The sequence below is a fragment of the Carlito syrichta genome, unplaced genomic scaffold (assembly GCF_000164805.1).
Source record: "Carlito syrichta isolate Samal-C Ts95f unplaced genomic scaffold, Tarsius_syrichta-2.0.1 Scaffold302055, whole genome shotgun sequence".
Taxonomy (NCBI): domain Eukaryota; kingdom Metazoa; phylum Chordata; class Mammalia; order Primates; family Tarsiidae; genus Carlito; species Carlito syrichta.
Window position 1 is genome coordinate 24,770 of NW_007246151.1, and position 11,016 is coordinate 35,785.

Below are 11,016 nucleotides of genomic sequence, written 5' to 3' on the forward strand. Positions count from 1 at the left end.
ACCCATGCCCCACCCCCACCCATGGCATTTGTGCTCCCCACACCCACAGCTCCTTCCCAGCCTCCTATCCCCCGATTCTGCACCCTCACACTGACTTTCTAGTAGTTCCACACAGCGCTTCTGCTTCTGCCTCTGTTATTTGGGAATCCGCCCCATGATTGCTTTTCCTACTGATCAGGGGTTGGAGCCCTGTCCAGGGAGTGCCCTTCGACGGGCCGGGGGTGGGTTGCCCTGTCCTGGGGGGCGCTCTGCCTTGGAGGATGCCCTGCCCGGGAGTGCCCTGTCTCTCCTCACAGCTCGAGCTGTGTGGAAATTGTCTTGTGTGTCTTTCTCACAGCACTAGCCAGGGCTGGATCTGTGATCAGGGGCCAAGAGGCCCTACAGAGATTGGGTCTCCCTGGTTTCTACCAGGTGCAATTGTAGACAACTCTTCACTGCTGAGGGAGGGCCCATTGTTCTAGAAGCTTCCTGAGCTTCTTATCGCCTGTGGTCACACTTAACATCAAGCATGGAGACAAGATATTCTCTTACCTCCTTGGAAATCGCCCTTGGGCAGCACAACCTTCTGCCCACCCCACCCTACCTCTCCTGCTTTTCCTTCAACCTTGCACCCACTGATGGCAGCTGGCAGACTCCAGCCAGCCCATGCCTCATGTTTTTGGCTTTTGCAAGCTTGCACCCTGAGCCCCTGCCCTCCCCCAGTAGAGACATTGCTCATGGCCCCTCTCCAGGAAGCCTCCTGGGCCCTGGCTGTGTTCTAGGGGCCCAGCAGGCAGGGGCTCCTGGAGGGTGGGGCCCATGTCTGCAGCCCCAGAGTGGACCTGGCACACAGTTGGCAGTGTGGGAGCTGCTTGCTGAGCCAATTGGAATGGAACTCCCGAGACTGCTGGGAATGGGGTGCTGGGGATTCAGGAAGGGGTTTGGCCAGGTTCCTCCTTGTCCTCAGTGAGCCAGGAGGAGGCTTCTGGAGAAGGTGGCCTGGTCACAGGTCTGGAGTGGACTCACAGGATGGGAGTGGGGCCAGGGAGGATGAGGTTTTAGCTTCTGCTCTCACTCCTCTCTGTAATCTGCTAAAGCCTTTGTGAAGAGATTATTAGAGAGAGATGTCCAGCCCTGGGTGGGGAGGACAGGAGTGGAGGCAAATGGGAGGGGCATTTGGTAGGTGAGAGATACTGACTGACTGCCGGAAGCTGGACCCAAGGGGAGCTGGGGGCAGCCAGATTTACACCAAGAAGAAAACTCCAAATATCACTATGGGTATCTTCAGGGAGGCAAATGACTGCCTCTCACGTGATGAAGGGAATGAAGAAAGAGCTCTGAAAATGGAGACCATGACAGAAGTAAAAGTAGAATAAGAGAACTGGAAGGCAGATGTTGAGGAACTCTCCCAGGCCGAGGAGAGAGAGGATGATTAGGTGGTTAGAGGTCAGTCCAGGTGTAACACCAAGTAGTAAGACTTCTAGAAAGAGAACAGGGGAATGGAGGGATTCAGGGGTCTTTCCTGGGAACCAGGGCCTGCGTTTGCATTCTGTGAAGGCTCACTCATTGCTGGCATGAGGGATGAAAAAGTCCCACATGAACACTGGCATGTCAGAGCTGTGGAAACAAAGGAAAACCTCTACATGTGACCAGGGGCTTGTGAATTCTGAAAGACTGTGATTTCTCAGCTAGAATGTTATTTCCTTCCAATCTACTCATCAAATAAGGAGAAACAAAAACACTGCCAGATGTGCAGCGCCTCTAACATCTTATTCTCACATGCCTTTATTTTTTTTGAGTTGGAGTCTCACTCCGTAGCACGGGGTGGAGTGCAGTGGCACACTCACGGCCACTCCAGCATCGACCCGCTGGGCTCTGGCTGTCCTTTCGCCTCAGCCTTCCAAGTAGCTGGAACTACAGGTGCGCACTACCACACATGGCTTATTTTTGATTTATTGTAGAGACGAGGTCCCGCCAAGTTGCCCGAGCTGGTCTCGAACCCACAGGCTCAGGAAGTCCACTCGCCTCATCCTCCCAAAGTGCTGGGATTACAGGCTGAGCCACTGAGCCCGACCAACCACATGCCTTTCATAAGCTGAAGTTTTCTTCTTGATGCACAGGCTCTGGGTCACTTGGTTATGTCTCTCTGGTCTCTGTCTTCTGGGTCAGAGCCTCTCATCAGATGTCCAGGGACCCTTCTTGGACTCTCATGACTGGGAGTGGGGACAGAGCTGGTGGCATCTGGGCAGGCTTCTATCCAGAACTCCTACTGCTTGGTTGAGGGACCTCTGGAACCTGGGCATGTCTGAAGGTTGATGGCTCTTGTAGGGAGTTGTTGGGAGGCTCCCTAGCTCCCAGATCAACTGGCTGGGGCTTGGGATGGGCAGCAGGCCACTGAATCTGGGGTCCTGTGGCAGCCTGTTGGGGAGATGAGGGTTTGCCAGTGGACCTGGCTGTTGAGTGTCCCCTGGAACCTGGGCTTGTCCCAGAGACTGCATCATGGCTGAGGCCTAGGACAGCCTACGGCCCTGTACTCAGATTCCAGGCTGCTCCTTTTGCTCTGACTCTTCTTTGCCAAGGCTGCCTGGAAGGGCACACATTTGTGTCTGACATGTATCGCGGAACTTGTGCTGAGAACCAGCCTCAGATCCATCAAGAGCTGGGCTGGGTGACTATGCCTGGGCCCTGCCCAGGAGGGGGACACAAGGAAGGCCCTGGGCCCAGTGGATCAGCACTTCCCATTTCCCACTCCCTTTTTGATGCTTTCAAAACCCAGATCTAGATGATGTTCCACTCAGGAAGCACCTTGCAGGAAGCGGCTCCTTCCTGTTGATGGGCCAGATCAGTGGCTTCTCCTGGGACAGCTCAGGAAGGAGGATGTGGGCCACTTGCCTCCTTTTCCTCCTGTGTCTGTCCTCATGCAGTACAGACGTGGGACCGAGCTGATGGCACCTGGACGGGCATCTAGCTAGCTTCTTCCAGAACATCTTGACTAGGTAGCTGCCAGTCTAGACCTTGCAAACCCCAAAGACAGGATGGTCACTACTTCTGGAGCTGCATCCTGGGCCAGATGGTGGTTGTGAAGTCCTTCTGTACGTTGGGCTGAGCTCTGGGCCCTGGAAGCTGTAGCCCTCAGTCAGCTGTGAGGACTGTCCATAGTCTGCCCACTGGATGTGGAACATCTGGGTGGTTTGCTGAGTGCCTTTCCCATGTCTGATCTCACAAACAGGGAGACTCTCAGGGAGGGGGTGCCGATGTGTCCTCCCAGGCGGGGTAAGGGAGACAGCTTCCCAGCAAGTGATGGAGAGGTGGAGGTGGGGGCTCATAGGTCTGAATATCCTGCTGGCTACCACCTGGCACACAAGGGTAGGTTGATTTGATAGAGAGGTCCTTGGCCTTAAAGAGACCTTCCTCTTGGGCTCTTAGAGTGTTCCTAGGTGATGAAGGTCTTGCTGGTCTAAGTGGCCGTGATCTATACATCCCTCAGCCCTGGAGAAGCACGGCTTAATGTGATTTCTGGGCAGACCTGGGTGGTGCTGGGCTGAGACCCCAGACCTGGTAGCTCCTGGCCTCAAAGGTAGCAGGTCATGGCTATTGATGATACAAATGTGAGCAGGAGACGCGGGGAGTGAGTTATAGTCATAGATGACCCTGTGGCCAGGAAGTGTCTTTTCCAAGGCTGTGTTGTGAGTGGGTGGCCAAACGGGACTGAGCCTAAACCAGTCCCATCCATTCCTCCTGGTCCTGGGTCAGGGTGGGTGTGGGGAGGTGGGGGCGAGATGGGGAGGGCCCGGCCGTCAGCCTCTCTGTCTTTGCAGGTACTATGAGAGTTTCACCAACTGCACCGAGGTGGAGACCAACACCGTTGGCTGCTATTGGCCCAACCCCTTGGCCCAGGGCTTCATCACTGGCATCCACAGGCAGTTCTTCTCCAACTGCACCGTGGACAGGGTCCACTGGGAGGACCCCCCGGACGAGATTCTCATCCCGCTGATTGTTGCGCCCATCCTGCTGACTGTCGCCATGGCGGCCCTGGTGGTGTGGCGCAGCAAACGCGCTGATGTGCTGCTGTGAGGGTCCCGGTGAGATGATGGGGCTGTGCCTGGAAAGCTGGAAGACAGTTCTCTGGGACTGGGAGAGCTGGTGGACACTGCCACCATCCAGCCATTGTGGGTACCCCACCTACCACTGGCAGATCCTTCTCCATTCCACATAGGCCGACCCACTGCCCCTTGGCTAGGACTCAGGCTGTCCACCCACATTCTTTGCTTGTTTGCTTGTTCTTGGGCTGGTGGAAGAACATGTGTTAAGGCCAGAGCTTCAGTGTTAGGTGTAGAAGTCATCTGCTGCTGTGTTCTGTACTCCGTCAGGCTGTGCCTCTGCCCTGGGGTTTCTAGGCCGTGTCTTAGCACAGAATCCCACCTAGCTTCAGTCCCAGGCAGGCTCTGCTCCCATTTCCAGTCCTGACCCCATCTCCAGCCCCTGTTATGGCTCCAGCCCCAGCCCCAACCCCAGCCCTGTCTACCCCCCCGGGGAAAAGGGCAGGCAAGGCATTTGGAAGACATTCTGCGCTATGGAACCTCTGAGCTCTCTGGTGGGAAGACCAGGCATTTCCCGCGGCTGGAATGCCTGGGAGATGGAAGGACAGGCTGGAGGTTCTCAGGAGCCATGTTTGGCCTGCAGAGTTGCCTGTCCCATCACGATTCTATGCCCCCTATGGGCTGTGTCCATGACCAGGGCAGGAGTGGGGGTGGGTCAGAGCCCCTTACAGGGGCCTGCGATGCGGGGAGGGCCTGGACCTCTTTCCTAATGGGGTTCCCCTGTGAGTGAGGCACCCTTTGGAACAGAGTCCTATGAGCTTATGTCCTCTATCTGTTGCCATCTGTGTTTTCTCTGAGTAAAGTGTCACCCTACTTCTGGGATTTCCTGTTTTATTTCATGTTTTTCAGAGAGATGATGATCTCTTGGGACTGACTTGTCCTCTGTAGCTATCTAACAGGGAGCAACCGAGGTCCCAGACTCTCATAATGCAGAGCTTGGGGGCTCAGAGAGCTTTACAACAGGGAGTGGTCAGACAGGAGGAAGGACTGGTCTGTGCTTACAGCCCCTTTGGGCACGTTCTGCTCCCACCCTGCTGTTTGAGAATGAAAGGGAGAATTTATCTCCCCTCTATTTTCCTCCTGAGGCTATCTTGGGCTTGCCCAGACCTCTACCTGGTGGGCTTTCTGGGGAGGGGGAGGCCCTGGAGGGTCTGGCCTAGGTCCTGGAGGTCTCAGAGAAGCAGGTGGAGAGGCTCCTTCTCCAGGCCTCTGGCCAGGCCCTTGTCTGTGTCTCAGTTCCAGGGACCATGTCTTTTGGATGTGGGTTCTTGACTCCAGTGTCCTCTTGCCATGAGCAGAAGCAGGAAAGACCTGCAGTTCCGGTACCTTTTGAGGCCCCGCTCTCCTTCGATGCCTGGGCAGGCAGGTCCTTGCACTGGGGACATGCCTGGTGGATACCTCTGGACCAAGAGTCTGAGTGGCCAGCCTGAGCCTGCACCTGTGGGGGGCACAGTATAGGGGACAGAATTGGAGTTTACTCCGTGTTCCTGAAGCAACCTCAGCCAAGGAACGAAAGGTTGCGATTTGGACATGAACCAGCTGGCCGACTCTGGACTCATCTCCAGCCACCTGAGCCTTGCTGGTCATTTCTGAGATGGGACACCAGATGAGATGACTGTGTGGTGCCCAGGAAGGTCAGCGTGCTCACAGGTGTCAGACTGTCTGGCTCTAGGCTCAGTAGTTCTTGGAGGGCTGGGCTGCCGCAGTGGGTGAACCCTGTCCCTGGTCTGTCTTAGGTCCCCCTGTTTGGGAGCACAGCTTGAAATGTGTCAATTTCACCTCTCCTCCAGGGGCAAAGGTGCCTGTAGTTACCTGCTGGGTCCCCTAGAGCCCAGGTCCTGGAAGCTACCCCGAGGAGTCAGTGGGCCTGGAGTCACCCTCCCCAGCCTCCTCCCAAGCTGTCAGGCCCTGTCTTCTGATCTGCCACCTACCTCCTCTCACCACACTAGCAGCAAGGCCCCCTCTTGTGGAGCTGAGAGAGGTCTGAGCCCCACTCAGGTTCAGGTAACGGCCACCTGTGGGAGCTTGGGAGCGGTCTGAGAAGGGGCAGGAGAACTTGAGAACCCAGGGGAGCAAGCAGGAGTCAGTGCCTTCTGTGGGCAGAGAAGTTCAAGGGCAAGGGCTCCCTTGGGGTGGTCTTAGCCAACCACAGCAGGTGTTGGGGGCTGCTTGGAGGAGGCAAGGCATGGCAGGGGTAAGGGGGACTGGGCCCATGGCAGCTCTGGTCTGACCTTCTCTTTTAGGAGCTGCTGGCAATCCCCCAGCCCCTTCATCTCTGTAAGGGCCCATTTCAAGGGTGGGACCTGGGAGACAGATATGGGTGTCCTATTAGGGTCAGGCACACTCTCCTGTGGCTATAGGAAGGGGGGGGTGTCTGTCCCCAGAAGATGGGAGGAAGAGGCCGAGATGCCAGTGGTCTCTTTGGCAGTGAGGTAGAGGAAGGAGCACTGAGAGGGGCCTATGAGTGCAGTGGGCTGGGCCAGGCAGGTGTGGGTGGGGAGATAAAGTTCTCCTCCCTGAGGGCGTTCCTTACCCTCTGCCCAGCATAGGGCTGCCCAGGATATAGCAGGTCCTGCGCCAGGCAGTGACCCTGGGGTTGGTGCTGGGCCTTGGAGCCCAGGGGAGAGGTCTAGGGGTCAGATTTGGGAGCTACGGGTATACCCAGGTGCCTGAAGCTACTGTAGTGTGTGAGACCACTAAGAGTGTGTTTGGGAGGAAACAGGGTCCCTCCCAAGACAGTGCTAGAGACGCCTCACAAAGGGACCTGAGGGGCAGGACTACCAGCTCCTCAGGGCAGGGGTCATAGCCTGGGCCCACAGGTGTCTCAGGACCAAGTTTGAGAAGGAACTGTCCAGAGGCCACAGTGGCCAAAGGCTCCTGCCTTCTAGGGCGGAGTCAGGGCACCCTGACTCTAGCTCCTTGATTGAGTGGCCTCATGAACCCCACAAGGTCCCAGGGGGCAGGGATTGCTTGGGGCTGGGGTCCTGTGAGGACTGGGCTCTCGGGGTTTCTGGGGAGGGGGAGGCCCTGGCGGGTCTGACCTAGGGCAGATGCTGGCCCTGGAGGTCCCAGAGAAGCAGGTGGAGAGGCTTCTTCTCCAGGTTAGGGTCCCGAGAGGGTGAGAGTTCTTGGAGGCAGGAGGAGTCCAATGAAGGTGTTCCTGAGGGCTGGGGGTCTGGGAGCAGGGCTCCCTGGATGCCATTGCCAGCTGAGGTAAAGTGTCAGGCTCTGACTCAGACAAACGCTGTCCCTGCCGAATGCGTTTTGGAGACGTCTGGGATTTTCCTACAATGCCTTACTCCTCACCTGGCAGGAGTTGTGAGCTCCCTTCCCCAGGGACAGGGGTGATGGATGCATCTACACTGCTGTGTGAAGGTCTAGGAGCTGGCGGAATCGCAGGGGACCTGTCCCCATCACCCTGCAGAGTCTCGCAAGGCAGGAAGGGAAATAAACGTTCACTCGACATTGATCACATGCAAGACATGTAATTATCCAGGGAGTAGGAGGACTGTCTACCCACACTTCCTATTTGAATCTTTTTTCCACATTTTCACTTATTCATGTGTTTTCTCCAGGATACCAATGGTTCAAGAAGCCAGGTCCATGCAGGGAATGTGCGTGTGTGAGTGTGTGTGATTGTGCGTGTGTGTATGTGTGTGTACATGTGTGTATGTGTATGTCAGAGACAGGGATACAGTGTGTTTAGATAGGCTCTTCCTTATCTCAAAAAATCTCTTAAATCTCATCAGTTATCTCCGGTTTACACAATAACTATTGATGTCCTATTTCACAGATGTGGAAGTTGAAGCTCAAAAGTGTGAAGGGACTTTCCAATAATGGTCTTTTCTCTTTTTCCCTGAGGGGCAGCAGCAGTGGCCTTGAGAAGCCCCTCTGGACTCCACAAGGAGCAGAGCAGGCTCCCTCTGGCCAGAACTGGCCCTCCCCTGACCACTGGCATGTTTCTGGTATGTGGAAGGCTGCCAGGGTCCTCTGAGAGGCAACTGGGTCGAGCTCTCAGTGTGCCTCTGGGCCTCGGGCGTGGGAGTGGTTGTGGTGGAGTGGCAACCACAAACCTGTTGATGACATGGTGACAGTCCTGCCTCATGGTGGGCAAAGATTCAACTCTGAGTCTGTTCTCTGGGCAGAACCAACAGTGGCCTTCAAATCTACCTCTCTGGACACATCCAGAAGACCCCGTCCACTGTACCCCTTGTGTGTGGGGAGAGGTGATGAACCCTTAGCTTTGAAATGTCCCTAGGATGGCTCTGCTTCAGGCCTGCACTGATGGACAGCCTGATGACTGTTTTCCTATCCCAGGCAGTTAGAATTCATGAGGGATTATTGCTCACAAAAAACAGCAGCTGCGAGTGTGTATGTGTGTGTAAGTGTGTGTGAGCATATGTTCGTGAGTGTGTATATCTAAGCGTATGTTTGTGTGTTAGTGTGCGTAAGTGTGTGTACAAAGTGTTAGCAGCCACTGCCAGATGGTGGCTGAGCCCTGTGTGGGTGTTTGTTACACCCACACTTGCCAAGGTCCACACACTTTGTCATGTGCAAACACTGCTCATTGTAAGCGAGCAGAGTGAATACCAACAACTCAAGGAGAAATGTGTTTGATTACTTTATTCAGCCGCAGTTCTCGTACTACTGTGTTGAGAGCTACAGAGAACGCAGGAATGTACGAGGCACAGCCAAGGATCTCCCTACTTGTTGGGGAGGCAGATACACAAGCCCCAAGTGCAATGTGTGCAGTGAGTGAGGCAGCTGAGAGGTGGGTCTGTCTGGGGTGCAGTGGCACGCTCACAGCCACTCCAGCGTCGACCTGCCGGGCTCTGGCAATTCTACCTCAGCCTTCCAGGTAGCCGGAACTACGTGCTGTCACGCCCAGCTAATTTTTTGATATATTGTAGAGACGAGTTCTCACCAAGTTGCCCAGGCTGGTCTTGAACCCCTGGGCTCAGGCAATCTTCTCGCCTCAGCCTCCCAAAGTGATGGGATTATGGCTTGTGCCACTGTGCCCGGTCAATGCTCCCCTCAGGAAGGGTCTTTAAGGGTGAATAGGAGTTTTCGACCGCAGAACAAGAGCTTCAAGAGCAAAAGCCCCGTGATGTGGAACACCATGGTGTGGGTAGAGCCCAGGATACATTGGTGGAGGTGGGACCAGAAGTGTGGGCAGGGCTGGATTTGGGGAGGTGAGAGAGGGTGGTTTGGGGATGCAGGTCTCTGCAAGTGCATGTTATTTAAGTCACCGATGGCTTCTTCCAGAGGCCCTGCATGGTTTGTCCCTTCTAGCCCCATTTCAATTCTAGAACCTTCCTGCATCAGGCATTGTGGCAGGCTCTGAGGGACAGTGGCAGGGGCGCCACTCCTGTCCCAAAGGAGCTGCTCTTGTGGCGGGAAAGGGAGTGACTGTCAGTTTCAAACCTGCTGCTGATTCTGGCCTGGGGCCTCAGAGAGGTGCTCCCGTGAGCTGCAAAGGGTTGTCAGTGAAACGTGGGTCTTCCTTCCAGACACCTCCCTTGGCAAACCAATTCTGGGAGCACATGGGACTTGAACTGAGGGCAGCTATCAGAGGGTCACACCCCTTATCCTTGCCAGAGGACACCCCAGAGGGGCCGGGGGGTCCTGCTGCTGAGGTCACTGCAGTGGCAGCTGCTGACCTCGTCCATCGGAGGTGGGGCCGATGGGGACAACTTGTTAAGGAGTATGTGACCTTCCTGCCTTGAAATTGCCCCGTGAGCTGTCTGCCGGTGCTCATCACTGAGGGAGTGGCTTGCCGGGGTTTTCAGAAGTCAGGTTGCCAAGAGGAAAGATTTCCAGAACACAGGCCTGAGTCACCAGCAAGTCTTGGCAATTACTGATGGTACCTGGAGCAGTCCAGGGGACAGTGGACAGCGTGGGGCCGAGCAGCTGCACTGTGAGTGATATCATCGAGGACCTTGCCTTCCAGTTGAAGAGTGGCTGTGTGGAATTGAGAAGGAAATTGCCTGCCCCTGTCTGGCCTGTTTCCAAAGGCCTGAGTGTCGCATGATCTAAAAAGATGACTTCAAGTGCACATTGACACTCTCTAGGATGTGAAGAGGCTCACACAGGGTGCTCACTTCCTTGTTCATCACAAGAAGGCATTTACTGAGGAAATACAGTAATTTAAATTTTTTCAACTAATGAAACTTTATGCACCTTTATGATCCTGGTGGGTTAGATGGGCTTTAAGAGACTCTTGGATTTCTTCTGGTATACATAACATGAAAAAGTAGAATATGAAACAATATACAGGATCTGCTTCTGAAATGACATGAGAAACTTTATGGACCAAACAACCATAACTGGTTGTCGGTGACCTGCACTGACCAGAGGGAGGGTTAGGACCGCACCGGTGAATCAGAGACGGAGAGAAGAAAACTACTCGGAGGCAGCTCTTCTGGGTTCAGCCTGGCCAAGACCGAAGCCGATTTTATTCAAACCTTTTCCAACTTATATACCATTTTCTATACCCTCCAGCAATGTGATAATCACTCACTGGGGGCGTACAAGTTTCGTGCTTTACAAACTATGCATCACAAGACCACCACGAGATCTGCAATTTCCAAGCAAACAATTCAAATTCCATGATGCCTGCCGTGCTTACATCAAGGTCACAGGTGCACAATTTCAATACAAATCGTTCAAAGTGTTTTCCATAATGTTCAATGAATCATTCATATTATACTCTTTGCTCTATACCCTGATTAATACAAAAAACTTTCCTGAGTTAACTCTAGGTTTAATCCAAGTTCACTGATTCCCAATATTTTTAACAATTAATATTATCAACTTAACACTATACTATTAACCTATTACAATTTAACATAACGCCTTATAACTCAGTTAAAACTTATTCTTAAACTACAAAACTTTACTATAATTCATGTTTCATATGTCTAAACTTTTAATTTTT

The 11,016-nt window shown here is 54.0% G+C and overlaps 1 protein-coding gene across 2 annotated transcripts in view; it reads left to right on the top strand.

Moving 5' to 3' along the window:
• RAMP3 (receptor activity modifying protein 3) overlaps positions 1-7,938 on the top strand; it is an 8,700-nt gene extending 762 nt beyond the window's left edge. The window contains exons 2-3 of one of the 2 annotated variants that reach the window (XM_008055975.2): positions 3,798-4,061; positions 7,873-7,938. In XM_008055975.2, the coding sequence (XP_008054166.1) occupies positions 3,798-4,053 (256 nt within the window). In that variant the 3' untranslated portion in view covers positions 4,054-4,061; positions 7,873-7,938. The remainder of the gene's footprint in view (positions 1-3,797; positions 4,062-7,872) is intronic. The other variant, XM_021711325.1, reaches the window with a different exon arrangement.
• The last annotated feature ends 3,078 nt before the right edge of the window (positions 7,939-11,016 follow it).